Below are 21,400 nucleotides of genomic sequence, written 5' to 3'. Positions count from 1 at the left end.
TAGGACATGTATAAGTGATGCACGAAAACGACGCTCTTCCATAAGTAGGTGGGTGTAAGACGAATGCGCGAAATCTCATTAATTATCTACGGCTCGTTTAGAATACAGGTACCCAAATCCGTATTGTGAACACGAATGCCTCAAGGGAGAATACTTGAGATTTTCTGATGACCTCGCCTTGCCCAGCCAACAATGAAGGAGTGTATAAAAAAACATGCTTCAACAACTGTACTTAGGAGCTAGGTTACTATCCTAAAACAAAAAAATAGACGTAAAATGTAATGATAAAGTAACATTCAAAAGACATTTGATGAACGAAGGTAATCACGTACTTGGGATATGTGCTTATAACTATCCGGACAAGGTATGAGGTATGGCATAATTGATTAGAAAGTAAAAAAACGGAGCTTTATTGTTGGCTGGCCTGCATTGCTTATCTGTTAAAAAATGTTGAGCAGCAGCTTATCTATGTCACTAACAAATATTGGTGCGTTACCTGTAGTCACTTGCGGTGCGGGCATACGGAGAAGAAATTTGCGTTTCTAATAACCGCCTTGAAGAAAACTTATGCCTGTCTAAAGAGCAATAAAGAACACGGCTACGACAGAAGAGACATGAACACATCTCTCTCTATTGGAGGGTGGAGGACAGGCGAGGCAAGAGAGAGACGGCATCCAACGGGTAAGGTGCCGTCTCGTGCATGAGCATGAGCGCGTCTCGGCCTCTACCATTATATAAGAGAGGTGAAAAATGAAAATTGTGGATTGCAGACAATCATGGCTATAGAAGTTGAACGGGTGATTATGATGATGCTGCTACCAGAGAATACTCTCCGGGGGAGATATTTTGGCGCGTATCAGGCTAACTATTCTTTGGGACTGGTCAGGTTTTGTGCGGGACGCATAAAAGCGCCGTATATAGGTTCAATACAATGGTGACGAAAGAATTGATAGTAAAGTACGTGAAAACGGAGACATGAATACGGAATTGCGTTAGGAAAATTCTGGGATAAAGATGCGACTCGGGAAACTTCCTTATGCAATGGACAAATACATGATAATGTGGATGATGACGACGACAACGATAACGACGACAAAGCTAACGTGGCTGGTTGTTTTGGACGAATACAACTTTTACCGGTGTTTTTACTGTTTTTATAAAACATCACTCTTTTAAAAATTGTACGCACTACTACCAACTAACAGCTACATATAAACCATCCAAGGCCATCCAAACGAACTTTTTAGTCAATTACGTCCTGTAGCAGGACCCTTCGCCGGTCTCCCTAGCTCCGGTTAGGGTCCCCGCTCCAGCATCATAGGGTGTTGGGGACGTGGGACAGGTACTCATGGTCCTGGTCGGGGCACCCTGCTCACGAAGGGTCTTACTGCAACGGCATGTTAGAGGTTTGTCGCAGCTGGAGCCTTCCCATGGACCCCAGACACAGTTGTTGCATTCAGGGGTCGCCTCAGGCTCCAAGACATCGTCGATCGCGGGTAGCGTAATGGAGGCAGCAGCAAATAGCTTTTCCGTGAGGCTGGATACCAGCTGCGGTGGAGGATACACAGTAGATACTGTAAGAGCTCTTACACTCTATAGTATCAGTGACAGAAACGTTAGCTGTTGCCCCAATATTGGTCCAAAATATCCAATGACAACAAGACCAACAACACCGCAGTCGTCCCCACCATCGCTACTGTCATGAGCCCATTTCCGTACAAGGACCAAAGTCTCTCCCGAGTTGGTCGACGACGAACCCTCGTTAATTTATCAAGCCAACCTTTTGCCCTCAATTTTTATTCCGTTCATCCCTTACCGAATTGTTCGCATTTGTAGGGATAGTACATCCTTTACCATCTCCTCCCAGCAATTCTGTTTAACGGACGGCTCCCCTTGCCCAACCTCACTTCTTATGCTTCATTGGAAATATTTCCCATGATAACCAAGCCAGTTCCCTAATCCAATTCTGTTTACTAATCTTGACATGTGACTCCTTTCCACTAAGCAAGAGTATATATAGTAGACTAAACAGAGTTTTGCGGCAAGTGTTGACGAGCGACCTGGTAATATCAAAATGACAAGCAACGCTGTTAAAAAAAGCTACATAGTGGTAACGGCGAAAGCGAGGGCAGCAGCACCCACCGGCAAAATGATAGCGGGCACAATTCATTCCGGGGCTGCGGAGTGAAATGCTGGACGCCGTGGGCGAACACTTTCCTCCACCAGGACAGATTCCGCTAGCATGACTTGGGGAAAGCACTTGCGACGTTATGAGGCCGTGATAGGAGTCGCCGTTGCTCCTCCTGTCTTGTTCGTCCTCAGGGCTCCTAGCATATGTTTTGCATGGTTGCTTCAACCTATCTAAGCTATTTTTCAAATTTTCTACTAAGGCGAACTGTTGCTATTTTTGATATCACAACCAAAAGTACACGCTCATTGTATACTTTTAACAGCGTAGTTCAGCAAATCGTAATTTGCCGGGAGATTTCGGGTATAGTGCAAGGTAGGTCCGATGACCATGTTTTTTATTTATATTTCGAGCGTACTTTCGGAGGATTTTGTTCTTTAATCTTCGGGTATTGGAGGACATGTAAAAGTTGCATATGTTTTATCTTCAGAACATTTTTCCGTTTTTTTTTATTTTTCGGTTTTACAGAAATTTGTTCGAACAAATATTCATAGTTGAGCTATGATGCCAAATAAATGTGTTACTTCCGCCGGGTATGCATTTTTGTGAAAATGCAGGGTGTTAGATGGTTTCCTCATTTTCGCCTTTTATTATTCGTAGTTCCTTCATTCTTTTACGCGGTTTTTTGTTTGGCCTTTTTGTGTGCTTGACCATGTAATAAATGCATATTTTTATGTGGTCAATGGATTCATCATAACTTTTTATTTTATTGTCTTTCGATTTTTCTAGTATTTCAAAATACTGCTTCACCAATTACCTGGATTTGCGCTATTATAACGAATAAATGCGGTACTTCCGCCAATCCCTAATTTCTGTGCTAATTAAGGGCGTTATACGGTCCTGCTATGGCGGAATACCTCAAAGAATACTAGTCATTAATACCAGCTCAAATTAACCCAGATGTCTATATGAATGTGACGACCAAAACAGTAATTGCAATTATGATGACGATGATGACGCAACGCGCTAGGCCCTTTTCAAGCCTCGAATGTGGCGTACTCACCCATTGCAATATATTCACTAACACTTACGTCGCTCCGCTCGTTTGCCAGGTTGTGAGTTTCGCAGGGGTCGCTGACCACATCAAACAGGTAAGGAGAGTCCCCAGTTCTGAAGTTGCTCGAAAGCTCCGCCTCGCAGCAGATGGAGGCCGACTGCCTCCACCTAGGAGTCACCATGCGCGGTAGTTCGGTATTGTAGAACTTTGACAGCGTCTTCGCCACGGCAGATTCGGCCATCAGTTGCTCGAGGTCACTATCCAACGATGTGTTTCCCACAGGCATAATCCTGAAGTCGTTTGAACTGTGGTCTCTCGAGGTCATCACCAGTTTGTACCTGGTACGTGGAAAACAGCGCAGTCCACCGTTCATGTTTCGAGTAAAAAATAAGAAGTGACACCAGTATGTCAAAGAATTGTTTAAATTTAGAGTGAACAAACTGAATGGGGAGATGGTATACAAGTCAGTTCGAGACATTCCATGCCGGCCCTGTAAAATAGGGCTTGCAGGAGTAACCCAATATTACGTAAAACCAGCAAGACACCTTGGGGACGGCTGCGGGCTTACCTGCGTTACGGAAAAGCAACTGTTTCTTGTGCAGGGAGAAACTTCTCTTCTAAAATAATCCTCGTAAACACCTCGTAGACACATCCTCACGAGTGGATGTGTAGTTAGGCAATTCTTGTTTAAGGCGACAAATATTTAGTCATTGTTTTATTACCCAATCTTCACACCATAGTAGGGAGCCTAATTTGCGAAACTTAGTGGTAAGTAAATTTATATTTATGGGTGTATATTTGCCTAATAGTCGATGTTCCGCCAAAAGCACGAGACTCCGCGATCATTCTTGTCTTAAATTCTTATGTAAATCTTAATTTTTTTACAGGAGCTATACTCGACTGGCATCGTCTGCCAGTGGCCAATGAGGCACCATCACTAATGCCCAGACAAAGAATACTGAGAAATAAACAATAGAGCTTCTAGGCTGGGTTGAAGATTTTTTATATATTGCACAACTCGAGTTTGGTTGCCAGCCATTATTTTGGCGTCTTATTTTCTTCAAAACCAATTAAAAATTACACTTTTATACACTATCAGACCCTGAGCCATGAAATGCAAAAAACTGCATCTTCCCAAAACAGCAAGTCATTTACTCAACAATTACATTCCACCAGTCCTTCCACGTACACACGTGCCAGTTGTTCTGCTTCCGACCACTAAGTGTCATGCGACTGACTCAGACAAAATAAGAAACAAGAGTTGAGGTTATCAGAGCTTTAAAAGTGCTTTTAGCTCTCAAATCATGCTTCGTTTTACAACTTCAGCCACTCATTTTGAAACTCAGCGGTTTCATTCAGGCTTTTTATCGCACATAAATAAAACCACTTTTACCGGCAAGGAATGCGGTGTAATGCCACTGGAGTTTGCAATGCAGCTATCGCGATGTGCAGTGGGATGAGCAAGAAGGAGTGATGATACCAAAAGAAATTTACACTTCTGGGTGCTCTGCGAGGCAATTGTGTGCTTCCTACGCCATTTGGGTCCTTTCATTTCCCGCATGGAATCACGGGCGATACATTGGGATCGAGAGTGCAAGAAACGGCAGCGAACCATCAGCGGACAGATTATTTGGATTCGAAGTGAACCACCACCCTCCTCGAAGAAAGAGACGCAGCGGGAAAAGCGGGAAAGGTAAAAGAAAAGAATAATGCAGAGCAACATAAAAAGAAAGAACGTCACAATTCAACATGAATAACTTAGGCATGACTCGGACGTGCACCGGATGTGCTTTTGATTGGAATAGTCAGTTCCTTTTTTCTGCAGTGACATTTCGAAATAGTCTACTCTCAATATTGAAGCCTCGTTATGTTGGCATGTACATTGCGATGAAAACGCATTTGTTGGTAATAGTTGTGGAACAATATCTGTGTTAGTGGACTCGTATATCCCCTTCCCGAGCTCAAACAATTGGGGGAGCTTTCTACTCCCCAATAGCATGTGCCAGTGGTTTCACGTTCTATGTGGGGCTTCAAAGCGTTACCGGCAGTTTATTTTCACCATTCCACTCTAAAAATTATTTCCGCAGAAATTCTCTTCAGAATCAGAAATACCTTTATTAAGGCAAATACACACGTACGTACGCACGCACAGGCACGAACACATCCACGTGAACACGCACACGTCAGACATTCGTACAACGGGCCAGTAAGACGAACGGGCAGTAAACTGATTTTAAGCGCGTTTTGGGTTTGACAAGCCTTAGTAAAACAACCCTGACGAAGGCTTGCCCCAACCAGAAACGCGCCTAAAATCAGTTATTTGCATGCTCGTCATCTTGTTCTACGGTATATATATATATATATATATATATATATATATATATATATATATATATATATATATATATATATATATATATATATATATATATATATATATATATATATATATATCTATATCTATATATATATATATATAAATATATATATATATATATATATATATATATATATATATATATATATATATATATATATATATATATGAGTGTGACAGCAATAAAGTTTGGCAGTCAAGAAAACCTCGTAAAGCAAAGGGTAGGATATCGTAGGACATTGAAACATATAAAGAATTTGGAAAGAAAGAAAGTGGAGAAAAGATGCCCGCCAGGTGGGATCCCAACTGAGAAATAAACTGAATACTGAGAAATAAACAATAGAGCTTCTAGGCTGGGTTGAAGATTTTTTATATATTGCACAACTCGAGTTTGGTTGCCAGCCATTATTTTGGCGTCTTATTTTCTTCAAAACCAATTAAAAATTACACTTTTATACACTATCAGACCCTGAGCCATGAAATGCAAAAAACTGCATCTTCCCAAAACAGCAAGTCATTTACTCAACAATTACATTCCACCAGTCCTTCCACGTACACACGTGCCAGTTGTTCTGCTTCCGACCACTAAGTGTCATGCGACTGACTCAGACAAAATAAGAAACAAGAGTTGAGATTATCAGAGCTTTAAAAGTGCTTTTACCTCTCAAAGCATGCTTCGTTTTACAACTTCAGCCACTCATTTTGAAACTCAGCGGTTTCATTCAGGCTTTTTATCGCACATAAATAAAACCACTTTTACCGGCAAGGAATGCGGTGTAATTCCACTGGAGTTTGCAATGCAGCTATCGTGATGTGCAGTGGGATGAGCAAGAAGGAGTGATGATACCAAAAGAAATTTACACTTCTGGGTGCTCTGCGAGGCAATTGTGTGCTTCCTACGCCATTTGGGTCCTTTCATTTCCCGCATGGAATCACGGGCGATACATTGGGATCGAGAGTGCAAGAAACGGCAGCGAACCATCAGCGGACAGATTATTTGGATTCGAAGTGAACCACCACCCTCCTCGGAGAAAGAGACGCAGCGGGAAAAGCGGGAAAGGTAAAAGAAAAGAATAATGCAGAGCAACATAAAAAGAAAGAACGTCACAATTCAACATGAATAACTTAGGCATGACTCGGACGTGCACCGGATGTGCTTTTGATTGGAATAGTCAGTTCCTTTTTTCTGCAGGGACATTTCGAAATAGTCTACTCTCAATATTGAAGCCTCGTTATGTTGGCATGTACATTGCGATGAAAACGCATTTGTTGGTAATAGTTGTGGAACAATATCTGTGTTAGTGGACTCGTATATCCCCTTCCCGAGCTCAAACAATTGGGGGAGCTTTCTACTCCCCAATAGCATGTGCCAGTGGTTTCACGTTCTATGTGGGGCTTCAAAGCGTTACCGGCAGTTTATTTTCACCATTCCACTCTAAAAATTATTTCCGCAGAAATTCTCTTCAGAATCAGAAATACCTTTATTAAGGCAAATACACACGTACGTACGCACGCACAGGCACGAACACATCCACGTGAACACGCACACGTCAGACATTCGTACAACGGGCCAGTAAGACGAACGGGCAGTAAACTGATTTTAAGCGCGTTTTGGGTTTGACAAGCCTTAGTAAAACAACCCTGACGAAGGCTTGCCCCAACCAGAAACGCGCCTAAAATCAGTTATTTGCATGCTCGTCATCTTGTTCTACGGTATATATATATATATATATATATATATATATATATATATATATATATATATATATATATATATATATATATATATATATATATATGAGTGTGACAGAAATAAAGTTTGGCAGTCAAGAAAACCTCGTAAAGCAAAGGGTAGGATATCGTAGGACATTGAAAGATATAAAGAATTTGGAAAAAAAGAAAGTGGAGAAAAGATGCCCGCCAGGTGGCATCCCAACCCACGACCTCCAGAATACCCGTCTGGTGCGATAACCACTACGCTACCGGCGGGGCTATTTCCCCCTCCACTTTCTGGGGTATTTATGTTTAGGTATTTTATTTTCTTGTGCTAGCGGGTGGTAGCCAGCGAAACTCCAACTTCTCGGGGTGGCGCTGGCCACCACCCCCACGTCATCGTCATCGTCAGGTCAAACGTCGTCGCATCGGCTCGTCATGGGCTGGGGACACGGGGCGGGGGGACGTCGTCGAGTTTTTGTAGCGGTGGGGCTGGGGCTGCCCGACGTGGTTTACGCACCCTCGATGATTCCAGCGATGCCGATGAGGTGCGAAGCTGGGCCCAGAACGGGGATGACGACCCGCACTCTCCACCAAATGTAACGTGGCGGCAGAGCCATTGACTCGAACGATGGTTGAAGGATGAGCAACAATCTATTTACAGAATTTACAATGCGGCCATAACCGCACGCGCTGCGACCCAGCCATTTCTTCGTTGTCCTCGTCGTCATTTGTGACGAGCCATGATAGGGTATTGACCGCCTAGGTGTCCCGTGCCATTACCCCCCCCCTTGGGCGAGGGCGACCGTCCCGGTCGAAGCTGCAGCCCGGTGACGATGGTGACTCAGATGAGCAATGGGGGAACACGCATGCCAGGCAGCATGCCCCACACAGCTTCGTCGTCGTCGCAGATGCTTGTTCGTGACGCCACAAGCGGCTGCTCTCTTTATCGTCTATATATATATATATATATATATATATATATATTGTAGCGTAAACGTAGAAACTGGCCATAAGGGGTTTAGTTTAATAAGAAAGAGACCAAAAACCCTAGAGCAGAGTAATGGCATCTCTGCTTGCTGAGGGAAGCCCGCGCGAGAGAGAAAAGTCCTCTTCCTCCTTTAGCCGGGGTGTTCCCGTGCACACCTAATCTCGCGCGAACGAGGGATTGACGGCACCGCCCTGCGCTTCTTGAGTTCCTCAGAGTTGCCTTCTAATGACTTGACTGTGGCATTGCCCCCCTCTTCGGAAGAAGCATCGTCTCGATGCTCGAAGTGCGGGTCACCAAGAAGTAATAGATGACGGCCCCGGAAAGAGATAATGGAGTGCTTCATTGCCGAAGGGTAACCATCACAGGGATTCGGCAGGGTAAACGTTCTGTTCATCAGCACTGTAGAAGACATGGGTAGTCTCTGTCGTAGTACGGTTTCATTCGGACCACGTGCACAACCTCTGGAGTTAGCCTGACGCGTCGGGAGCAGGGTGCCCTTCCATAAGGTGCCACTTCATAGTTGACGTCGCTAAGGTGGCGAATAACTTTATATGGCCCGAAGTACCGACGAAGCAGTTTCTCAGAACGTCCACGCTGTCGAACTGGTGTCCAAACCCAAACCGCGTGCCCTGGTTCGTTGAACACGGCCCGCCTGTGCTCGTTGTAGCGAGCAGCATCGGAACTTTGCTGCCTTGAATTCTCTCCCGTGCTAGCTGGCGTGCTTCCTCGGCTCTTTGCACGAAATAGTCGGCGTCGCCGTCTTCATCCTCATGTACCGGAAGCATGCTATCAAGTGTCGTAGTGGCAGTGCGATCATAAACCAGCTGAAATGGAGTCATGGCTGTGGTCTCCTGAACTGCGGTGTTGTACGCGAAATTTGCGTATGGCAAGATCTCATCCCACGTTTTATGCTCGACGTCGACATACATTGAGAGCATGTCGGTGAGGGTCCTGTTAAGTCGCTCAGTCAAGGCATTCGTCTGCGTATGGTAAGCAGTTGTTCGCCTGTGAGATGTGTGGGTTAGTACCATGACGGACTGCATGAGGTCAGCTGTGAAAGCAGTGCCCCTGTCCGTTATGACAATCTAGGGAGCTCCATACCGTAAAACGATCTTGTGGACGAAGAACTGAGCTTCCTCAGCCGCAGTTGCCCTTGGGACAGATGCTGTCTCCGCGTACCGCGTAACGTAGTCTGTCGCCACCACGATCCACCTGTTCCCCTTCGTGGAGATAGCAAATGGGGCCAGGAGATCCATGCCTACTTGCTGGAAAGGGGCCATCGGTGGTTGTATTGGCTGAAGAAGCCCTGCTGGTTTCAAAGGCGGAACCTTCCTCCTCTGGCAGTCGCGGCAGCTCTTGACGTAGTGCTGAACTGTTCGCAATAGCTTCGGCCAATAGTATTTCTGGCGTATCCTCGCCAGTGTACGGCTGACACCCAGGTTCCCCGACGACGTTTCGTCGTGGCAGGCGTATAGAATTTCCTCGCGCATCGCTGTTGATACAACGAGTAAAAACGCGTCCGAGCTATTTCTGAAATTCCGCTTGTACAACACTCCGTGCCGGAGGCTAAAAGACGAGATGTTGCGGGCAAAGGCGTGCGGAATTTGGGCATTGAGACTTACAAATACTGGATGACAAGAAGCAATTCAGGGTTCTCTCGTTGTAGTTGGGCCATTTCAGCAGGAGTAACGACTCCGAGAAAGGGGAAGTCTTCGTCGGTGTCTGGGCTTGCCGACTCGACAGGTGCCCGTGACAAGCAATCAGCATCGCTATGCTTCCGCCCGGACCTGTAAATGACCGTCATGTCGTACTCTTGTAGGCGGAGACCCCATCTGGCGAGGCGTCCAGATGGGTCTTTTAGGTTTGCCAGCCAACACAAGGAATGGTGGTCACTGACAACATTAAACCGCGTGCCATAAAGGTACGGCCGGAACTTGTTGATGGCCCAGACGACGGCAAGACACTCTTTTTCAGTGGTGGAGTAATTCATCTCTGCCTTTGATAGAGTGCGGCTGGCATAGGCTAGAACTCGCTCGGCTCCGTCCTGCCACTGAACGAGGAGTGCGCCAAGACCGACGTTACTGGCATCGGTGTGGATCTCCGTATGTGCGTGTTCGTCAAAATGAGCTAGTACTGGCGCTTTCTGTAGCCGGTCCCGCAGGTGATTGAAGGCTACTTCTTGCTCTTCTTGCCATGGGAAAGGTACGTCGTCTTTTGTCAATCGCGTCAATGGTTCCGCCAGGTCAGAAAAATTCTCTACAAAGCGTCTGTAATAGGCGGAGAGGCCTAGGAAGCGCCTAACAGCTTTTTTATCGGCTGGTCGGGGGAAGGCTGCTACGGCTGCCGTCTTCTCAGGGTCTGGTGCGACACCGTCTGAACTGATGACATGTCCAAGGAACCGCAGCTGTTTGTAGCCGAAGTTGCACTTTACGGGTTTTATAGTCAGACCAGCTGACTTTATAGCGTCGAGAACAAGTCGAAGTCGCTGTAGGTGGTCATCAAAGGTGGCAGAAAACACGACGACATCGTCCAGGTAAACAAGACACGTCTGCCACTTTAAACCGGACAAGACAGTGTCCGTCATTCGCTGGAACATCGCGGGTGCCGAGCAGAGACCAAACGGAAGCACTTTAAACTCATAAAGCCCATCGGGTGTGACAAACGCAGTCTTCTCTCGGTCTCGCTCGTCAACCTCAATCTGCCAGTACCCACTTTTGAGATCCAAAGAGGAGAAGTACTTTGCATTACGCAGTCGGTGTAAGGCGTAGTCTATTCGTGGAAGAGGGTATACGTCTCGTTTTGTTACACGATTTAGCTTCCTGTAATCGACGCAAAATCGCAAGGTTTTGTCTTTCTTTTGGACCAGCACAACAGGGGATGCCCACGGACTTGTCGACGGTTGAATCACGTCTTCTCGCAACATTTCCGTTACTTGGGTCCGGATGGCTTCCCTTTCCTTACAGGACACGCGGTAGGGATGCTGGTAGACTGGCTTGGTCGTTTCGTTAACGATGATGCGATGTTTGGCCACAGGCGTTTGTCGAACTTTCGATGAAGTAGAGAAACATTCGCGGAAATCCTCGAGGAGCGTGTCAGCTGCCGTTGCTCCTCTGCCGACAGGTCAGGGCTGATGTGGATTAACCCGACAAATTCTTCCGGAGCCGATGCTTCATGCCCACCTTCTCCCACACTGCAAACTTGTGCCGCTTGAATGAATTCATGCGAGGAGGCGATGGCGGTGCCTTTTGGGACGTGTTGAAGCTCGTTCCCAAAGTTTGTCAGCACCACATTTGCACAGCCGTTATGCAGGCGGATAAGGCTCCTTGCGACACAAATTTTTCGTTATAAAAGCAAATTCATGTTGCCTTCCACTAGCCGTTCGCAACTTTCAGCCACGTCCCCCTTAACAAAGATCATTACGCTGCTTCGTGGCGGTACCACCATGCTGTCGTCCACTACGCGGAGGGCACAAAATTGCCCTGCTTCTGAATCGTTTCTGGCGATGGCTCGTTCGGTGGAGAATGTAACGGTCGATGTCTGTAGGTCGATGATGGCGCCGTTCGTTTGCAGGAAGTTCATACCCAGAATGACGTCCCTCGAGCATTCCGGGAGTACGATGAAATCGCCCACGTAGGTGTACCCCCGTATAATAACCCGGCTATAGTAAGCCGGCCATGCTGCCCGGCATGGCCGACATTCCCTCGACGATTTCGCCCCAGGCCAAGACGATGAGATGTGACCGCCAGGATGGGCATGATCCCGCGCTCTCCACCAAAAATGTAGCGTAAACGTAGCAACGGGTCAACGGTAAGAGGTATAGTTTAATAAGAAAGAGCCCAAAAACCCTAGAGCAGACTAATGGCGTCTCTGCTTGCTGAGGGAAGCCCGCGCACGAGAGAAAAGTCCTCTTGTCCTCTTCCTCCTTTAGCCGGTGTGTTCCCGTACGCACCCAGTCTCGCGCGAACGAGGGATTGCCGGCACCGCCCTGCGCTTCTTGAATGCCTCGGAGTTGCCTTCTAATGACTTGACTGTGGCAATATATATATATATATATATATAAATATATATATATAAATATATATATATATATATATATATATATATATATATATATATATATATATATATATATATATATATATATATATAAATATATAAGGTAAACGATTAGGCTAGTGAAGGTTAAATAGTAAAAAGGGGCGCAAAAAAACATAACAAATTTACTTCGAAAACATAAATTTGCATCGACGTTTCGGACGGGGACCCTCCTTTATTAAGCGTAATACTTTACAGAATGGAAGCGGTTTATATACAGGTCAAGCACTTGAGGTTCCGGGGCGGTGACATACGTTTAAGATTGGAAGCGAGGAGGAAGAGAGAAAAGCGCATTGAAACATGAGAGAAAGAGCCAGCAATAAAGAAGCACAAACTTGAAAAGCATAAATATGTGAGAGAGGGGGATGGAAAGGCAGAGGTGGGGACGGGCAAACTAAAACGAACAGAGAGGGCACGACAAACAGAAGCTTAGGAGCGATGGGAGACACGTAATTGCGTGGTCGACAGGGATGACCCACAGGGGCGGCGAGTTGTACCTGTCCGCGGCCATCGCAGGCGAACAATATGCAAGGGTTATTGTACGCGCGCCGCTTCCAAGACTCCCGTGCCAGAAGCGCGTGTTTTTCGTCGGCCCTCAAAGACGCACCGCCATCTACTTCCCCCCACCCTTCCTGCTCAGTTCGCGGAAGCCGTAATGTGTCGCCGTGTCGGAAAAAACCGGGAAGAAACGGGCCGCCCCAGTCGCGCCGGCGTGAAGATGAGCAATCGAAAGTCCGAATGAGAGTGATTGAGGAGACATGAATCACGTTGCCTGCAGAGACAGCGAGAATAGTAAGTCAACGTGAGCGATAGGGGGCACATAATTGCGTGGTTGACAGGGGTGACAAGTTGTAAGCGCCCGCGGTCAGCGCCCGTGAACAATATGCGAGGGGTGTCCTACGTACGCGTGCCCTGAAGACTCCCGAGCGAGTCTATGTATATATATATATATATATATATAAGACAGAATTAAGAATTGGCAGTCAAGAAAACCTCGGAAAGCAAAGGGGAGGATGTAGTTGGTCAAGATAAAGAATTTTGAAAATAAGAAAGTGGAGCATAAATGCCCTACAGGTGGGAACCGAACCCACCACCTCCAGAATACCAGTCTGGTGCGACAACTACTACGCTACCGGCGGGGCTACTTTAGCCTCCACTTTCTGGGGTATTTTTGTTCAGGTGTTTTTGTTACCTGCGCTTGCGGGTGGTAGCCAGCGGCACTCGGACTACTCGGGGTGAAGGGGAACTTCTTTTTAACCCCCGGGCCGTGACCCAAGCGTCTACGACATGTCGAGAGTGGTCGACCAGATTTGAACCCTCTTAAGCTCCCTATGGCACCAAGACTGCCAGAACAGAGTCCCCCGCTATGCATGTAGCCAATCAGAATAGGAAATGAGGGGGTCGTTGAAAACAAGACAGAAATAAGAATTGGCAGTCAAGAAAGCCTCTGAAAGCAAAGGGGAGGATTTAGTTGGTCAAGATAAAGAATTTGGGAAATAAGTAAGTGGAATAAAAAGAAGAAGCGGGTTAAAAAGAAAGGGGGTTAAAAAGGCGGTTACAAAGAAGGTCCCCTTCACCCAGATTCGTCCGAGTGGTGCTGGCTACCACCCCCAAGCGCAGGAAACAAAAACACCTGAACATAAATACCCCAGAAAGTGGAGGCTAAAGTAGGCCAGCCGGTAGCGTAGTGGTTATCGCACCAGACCGGTATTCTGGAGGTCGTGTGTTTGGATCCCACGTGGCGGGCATTTTTTCTCCACTTTCTTATTTTCCAAATTCTTTATCTTGACCAACTAAATCCTCCCCTTTGCTTTCCGAGGTTTTCTTGACTGCCAATTATTGCTGTCTTATTTGCAACGAGCCCCTCATTCCCTTTTCTGATTCGCTATATATAATATATATATATATATATATATATATATATATATATATATATATATATTTATATATATATATATATATATATATATATAAATATATATATATATATATATATATATATATATATATATATATATATATATATATATATATATATATATATATATATATATATATATATATATATCACAGAAATAAGGGTTGGCAGTCGAGAAAACCTCGGAAAGCAAAGGGGAGGATGTGGTAGATCATTGAAACAGATTAAGAATTTGGAAATGGCGGGCATTTTTTCTTCACTTTCTTTCTTTCTTTCCAAATTCTTAATCTGTTTCAATGATCTACCACATCCTCCCCTTTGCTTTCCGAGGTTTTCTCGACTGCCAACCCTTATTTCTGTGTTATTTTCAACGAGCCCCTCATTTCCTATTCTGATTCGCTATATATGTATATATATATACATATATATATATATATCGAGAGAGAGAGAAAGAAAAATGGATAGGAAGGATAGGCAGTCAAGAAAGCCAAGCAAAGTGAAGGGGTAAAAGTGGTAGGGTATGTTATTGTCATTAAAACAGATACAGTTTTTTTAAGAAAGAAAACTAAGGTTGAGGAATGCATGCCCGCCAGATGAAATCACAACCCACGGCCTCCAGAATGCGTGTCTCGTGAGATGACAACTACGCTTCTGACGGGGTTGTGCTCCCCTCCTCTTTCTCTGGTATTTATGTGAAGGATATTCTTTCCTCAGCTTGGGGGCGGTAGCCAGCATCACTCGCCCTACTCGGAGAGAGGGGAACCTTCTTATCACCCCCGGGCTGTGACTTGAGCATCTACGACATGTCTGGAGCGACACGTCAACGATATGCCGACGACATGTCAACGACATCTCAACGACATGTCTAGGACATGTCAACCCCCTTAAGCTACCTATGGCTGCAAGACTGCCAGAACAAAAACGCTCCCTATGCATGCAGTGAGAAGAATGGGAAATGAGGGGCCCTATGAATTAACACAGAAATAATTATAGGCAGTCGAGAAACCCACGAAAAGTAAAGGGGGAAATCGGGTAGTTTATTTTACTATCGTTGAAACAGATACCGTTTTTTTGGGAGAAAGAGAGAAAGTGGAGAAAAACATGGCTGCGGGAAGAATATGCGTCTGCGTCTGATAAATAAACAAGCCTATATGTATAAAATATATATATATATATATATATATATATATATATATATATATATATATATATATATATATATATATATATATATATATACATACAGTACACTCGATAAAAAGAACTTCAAGGGAGCGGAAAAATTAGTTCCGTTTAACAGGAGGTCCGTTTACTGAGAGATCCGTTTTAAAGTGCAAATTTATGTGCGTACACACTTCTAAGGGCATTTCATGGAACTCTAACCACTAGAAAGTGGCTGTAGCTGATGGTTTATAGAAAGCAAAAAAACTACAACCGTAGGCACACCATTCACAAAGTTGATTTGGCAACAATGAGGCGCTGTGCACTACAAAATGCGTCAATTAGTTTTGTTTGAGTCCTTGCAACTGCATATTCACGGAGGCTAGATGCCTCAACTTCGCGCGTGCTTACGAGCCACCGAATTTAGAAGACGGCAACTTCGTAATAAAGGACGAATAGCAAAACGATGGCACGATCGAGGCGACAGGAGGTGAGCCCTGTAGCCTCAGCGTCTAGAATCGAGGCCCAAAGACTGGAACAAGAACTGCGATGTTGCATTCGTTGCGCTAGCACGGCTAACCACTTACGAGATGAGGCTTACGAGGCCAACAATGCTAAAAAGCATTCAGGAAGAAACTAAACAAGAACCAAGCAGCCTTAACCGTAAAAAGCTGATTCTCATGCCAGTGGATATATATATATATATATATATATATATGTATATATATATATATATATATATATATATATATATATATATATATATATATGATGCAATGATTGACTCCCTGATTAAAAAAGTGTTTTACTGACGTTTCAACTGGAGGAATAGTTCTCATTGGATCTAAAGACTGGTCCTCCAGTCGAAACGTCATTAAAACTCTGTATTTGTTTTAATCGTGAGTCAAGCATTTTCTCAAATATTTTTTTTGGCTCATAGAAAGTTTGCTTCTACTGCTTACCTATATATATATATATATATATATATATAAATATATATATATATATATATATATATATATATATATATATATAGACTGAAAAGATAAAAACTCACACAGAGCGCGAAAAAAATAAGGTTAGTAGAGACAGAGACAAACGAGAAAGACTTAGAAAATAAAAATAAGTTTACTGACGTTTCAGGGAGAGGACTCCCTTTCTTCAGAGTACCAGTAAACTTATTTTTATTTTCTAAGTCTTTCTCGTTTGTCTCTGTCCCTACTAACCATATATATATATATATATATATATATATATATATTGTAAGACGGGCTTATACGCGAAGGCAATGCAGCAGGACGCTCAGAGAGGGCAGCCAGAAGCAAGCGAGGCAGACGGCTGGCTCTCACGTGCTCTTCTCGTTGTCCACGCTGATGATGATCCCTGTACGGTTCACTGGTTCTTCATCCTCCTTGTCAGTATATTACCACGGCCAATCTCCTGGAAAGGGTAGGAGGTACTTGTATCTCTTCCGCACTACAATCATCCCCCCGTGGCGAAGGGAGCCACCTGGACTTAGGGGCACGCTACGACAACATGATCGTAATAACGCTTGGGGCGTTGAACGTGGACTGTCTCGCGGCCTCGGCGACGAAGGTCTGGGGACGGGGTTAGCGGCTCCACAACGTAATTGACAGGTGACGCGCGTTCGACAATGCGGTATGGGCCGTGGTACTTGGATAGCAGATTGCTGGAGAGACCGGGAGTAGTAGTCGGCATCCAAAGTCATACCAGGGAGCCGGGAGAAAAAGTCGCTTCTAGGCGGTCACCATCACGACGATGTTTCTGGTGCGACTGATCTTCAGAAGTTAAATCACGGGCAATCTGGCGGCATTCTTCGACGTGGCTGCAGAGTCGAGAAATGGTCGTGTGCTCAGAAACATCAGGTCGGTAGGGGAGAATTGTGTCGAGAGTGCAGGATGGTTCACGGCCGTAAAGAAGGAAAAAAAAGGAATCTCGTGGTACACTGCATCGCGGTGTTATAGGCATACGTCACAAAGGGAAGAATAGTGTAACCATTGGAGTTGTCAGAAGAGATGTACTTGGTGAGTATATCGCCAAGAGTGCGGTTAAACCTCTCCGTCATCCCATTCGTCTGCGGGTGGTAGGCAGTAGTGGTGCGGTCAGTCACGTTGCATTTTTCCAGGAGAGCTTCTATCACTTCCAACAAGAAGACTTAGAAGTTCACATGGTGCTCCGTGAAGGAGGATGAAATGCTGCACAAGGAAAGTAGCAACTTCGCTCACCGTGGCAGCCGGCAGCGCAGCGGTCTCAGCGTAGCGCGTAAGGTGGTCGATAGCAACCACTGCCCAACGGTTTCCGGTAGAAGTAGCTGGCAGCGGCCCGTATAAGTCAATACCCACCCGATCGAAAGGTCGCGCTGGGGTGGGTAAAGGGACCTGTTTGTTGCTGAGGCGGAGACTTCTGACGCTGGCAGTCTTCGCATGCCCGAATAAACTTCAACACGAAGCTGTACATGCCTCTCCAAAAATAGCGCTGTCGCAGTTGTTCATACGTCTTCAGCACGCCTGCATGGGCACAATGCACATCTGTGTGGAAGCTTTCACAAATGGCAGTCCGCAAGTGACGAGAGATCACTAGCAACCGTTTGCGTCCTTCTGGGAGATAATTGCGGCGATAGAGCAGTACATCACGGATGGCGAAGTGTGCAGCCTGACGTCGCAGCGCTGGGGGAGCCGTACACAACGTAGGATTAGAAAGGAGGTCGCAGAGTGAGGATATCCAGGGATCCTCACGCTGTTGCCCCGCCATGTCCTCAAATGGTTGGAATGTCGGGGTAGAGTCAATAGCCATAAGCTCTGCCGTATCCATGCCCAGAGGTAAACGAAAGAGTGCGTCCGCATCGTTGTGTTTTCGACCAGACCGATATATCACGCGGATGTCATATTCCTGGAGGTGGAGAGCCCAGCGGGCAAGGGGACCAGAGGGAACCTTCAGAGATGTCAGCTAGCAAAGGGCGTAATGGTCTGTCACGACATCGAAGGCAAGGCCGTAAAAATAGGGGCGGAATTTGGCAATAGCCCACACGATGGCCACTCTTTCTCCGTGACGGAGTAATTGGATTCGGCTTTTGTAAGCGTACGGCTCGCATAGGCAACAACGTACTCGTCAAATCCTGGCTTCCTTTGGGCAAGTACTGCCCCCAACCCGACTCCACTGCCGTCAGTATGGATCTCGGTGGGCGCACGAGGATCGAAGTGGCGCAGTATAGGGGGTGAGGTGAGAAACCGACGTAACGTCAAAAAGACTGCCTCGTATGCAGGAGACCAGGTGGACACGTCATGGCTTCCGCCGAGGAGCTTGGTCAGAGGTGCAATAGCGGATGCAAAATTTGGAACGCATCGCCGGAAATAAGAACAAAGGCCAACGAAACTGCGCAGGGATTTAGAGTGGTCGGTTTCGGGAAGTCGGCCACAGCTTGTAGCTTAGCAGGGTCAGGGAGAACACCGTCCTTTGAAACCACATGACCTAGAATTGTCAGTTTTCGGACCGCGAAACGGCACATCTTTAAGTTTAGCTGTAGACCAGCATCCGTTAGGCAATGCAAAACTTGCTCTAGATGAGTAAGATGGGTGTCCAAATCGGGGGCAAACATAACGATATCTCCCAAGCAACATTTTTCACGGTCATTGTCTGCCATAGGCACCAGCCAGTAATCGGAGCGCAGGTGCAGCGATGAAAAGAAATCAGCTCCTTGCAGATAGTTAAAGGCATCGTCGATCCGGGGCAGAGGGTAAACGTCTCTCTGAGTGATCTTGTTAAGTCGCCAGTAATCCACACAAAATCGGATAGATTCATCCTTCTTCGTAGCAAGTACGACTGGAGAAGCCCAAGGGCTATTAGATGATCGAATGACGCCACGCTGGAGCATCTCATCAACGTGGAGTTCGAGGACGGAACGTTCTTTGGCCGAAACGCGATACGGTCGCTGGCGCAAAGGGCGATGAGAGCCAGTGTCGATTCAGTGAGAGACGGTTGATGTGCAACCCAAAGAAGTCTTCTGACAGTCAAAGGTGGATTGAAAACGCTGAAGGAAGGTCAGAAGCTGGTCGCGCTGAACAGGATCGAGACTGTCGTCTACGGCGGTAATGAAAGCAGCAGTGTCAAAAGGTAGAGGTCGGCTCATTGAATTGATTGACAGAGGAGCTGACACATCCGGGAAGTCGAAGAGGTGGCTATCAACAGCTTCCACACGCCCAAGGGACTCAACACGAAGCACAGGTAATGGGGAAGGAGATCCATTGCAGACAGCATAGTGCCTGCCCCATTCTCGATAGTAAAGACGGCATAAGGGAGAGAGGTACCTTTGCGTTGGGAAAAAAGATTAGAGGGCGTGAACACGACTGTTGCCTTGGAAAGTGTGTCACAGCTCAGTGTTATCAGAACAGCAGAAGCTGGCGGAATTGTGCAATCGTCGGCGCCGGATAGCTTAGAAGAAAGTGAAATACTGTCCTTTCCGGCATCAAACAGAGGAAGTATAGCAAGCTCGGCACGGGCACAGTCAATAATGGTGATAAGACGTGACAAGAAGTCCCACCCTAAGATGATGCGATGGGAACAAGAGTGCAGGATGAGGAACTGGGTGATGTAGAGCTCCTTTTGTACTAAAATCCGGGCGGTGCAAACTGCGATGTGCTCGATTTGGTGCGCTGTGGCCATGCGGAGATGAAAACCGGAAATAGGCGTCCTCACTTTTCCTAATTTGCGGCAAATCTCTTCGTCCATGACTGATACCAAAGCTCCTGTGCCAACCAAGGCGCCAGTGGGGATTCCTTCCACGTCTACTTCAATCGTGTTCGCAGGGGACAGACAAGGGCTTCGGTATTTCGACAGCGCCGCAGTTCTTGCCTCCGGAACTGTGGCGATTAGTTTTCCTCTGGGGCATTCGGACGACGCCGCATCGGCGAGATGGAACGGCGTCGAGGAGAGACGAACCGATGGGCACCAGAAGAGAGTTCGTCACGAGAAGGCGGAGAATAGGGCGGCTCAGCATGGGTGTCGCTGTAAGGGTGGTAAGGAACATAAGCGTTATCAGCGTAGGCTGGCCGTCGGTAAGCGTCTCCTGGCGGCGGAATCCCACGGCGGCAATAACGCGCGACGTGGCGAGGAATTCGACAAGAGAAACATATTCGCCGGTTATCAGGCGTTCGCCAGGGGTTGGTGTGGAGCGGCGGCGGGCGAACCTGAGTAAGATGTGGCGGCGGCTGTGGGCGGCGTCGAGGTACATTAACGTGAGGCAGGGTCCATGCCGAAACTTCGGCATAGCAAAGTGGCGCCGCTACAGGCAAGGGCTCGGAAACAGCTGGAATGGCGTCAGCGACTTGCTCTCGAATTATTTTATGTAGTGGCGACGACTGGGCAGGATCTTGTGTCGGCGACGACTGCTGCGATAAACAAGGCAAGAGAGAGATCTGCCGGGCGACCTCCTCACGAATCAGCTCTTTCATGCGCCGCAGCATGGACGGGTTTCCGTCGACTTCCAGCGCACAAAGTTGGTCGTCACGCTGCGACAGTCCGCGACGAGTCAAGATGCGCTGCCTGCGCCACTCGTCGTAACTTTGGCACAGGCTGACGACTTCGCACACGTTTTCGAGATTTTTCGCAAGCAGCATCAGGGACGCGTCCTCGTCGATGGCTTTAAGAATGTGGTTGACGGTGTCTTGCTCAGGCATCGAAGGATTCACGCGTCGGCAAAGATCTACCACATCCTCAGTGTAACAGGTAAAGGTATCACCGGCCTGTTGAGCCCGCTCTCTTAAACGCTACTCCGCGAGATGCTCGCGAACAGCTGGGCGGCCGAATACACCAGTTATGTTTGTTGTAAATACGGTACACGCTGACCTATCGGCTGGATTGTTCAGAAACCAATGCTCAGCCACCCCTTCAAGAAGAAACCCGCGTTGCTGAGCTTCGTGACATCGTCCCACCGATTGTACGCG

At 46.5% G+C, this 21,400-nt stretch overlaps 1 protein-coding gene across 1 annotated transcript in view; it reads right to left on the bottom strand.

Moving 5' to 3' along the window:
* Positions 1-687: 687 nt before the first annotated feature.
* Positions 688-21,400, bottom strand: part of LOC144157769 (arylsulfatase B-like) — a 47,308-nt gene continuing 26,595 nt past the window's right edge. Inside the window, exons 10-11 of the mRNA XM_077688536.1 lie at positions 3,220-3,523; positions 688-1,548 (exon numbers count right to left, since the gene is read on the bottom strand). Of these exons, the coding sequence (XP_077544662.1) occupies positions 1,252-1,548; positions 3,220-3,523 (601 nt within the window). The 3' untranslated portion in view covers positions 688-1,251. The remainder of the gene's footprint in view (positions 1,549-3,219; positions 3,524-21,400) is intronic.

Source organism: Haemaphysalis longicornis, unplaced genomic scaffold (genome assembly GCF_048455015.1).
Source record: "Haemaphysalis longicornis isolate Haplotype H1 unplaced genomic scaffold, Haemaphysalis longicornis Haplotype H1 scaffold_10, whole genome shotgun sequence".
Taxonomy (NCBI): Eukaryota; Metazoa; Arthropoda; class Arachnida; order Ixodida; family Ixodidae; genus Haemaphysalis; species Haemaphysalis longicornis.
This window is presented reverse-complemented; position numbering and strand designations above follow the sequence as displayed.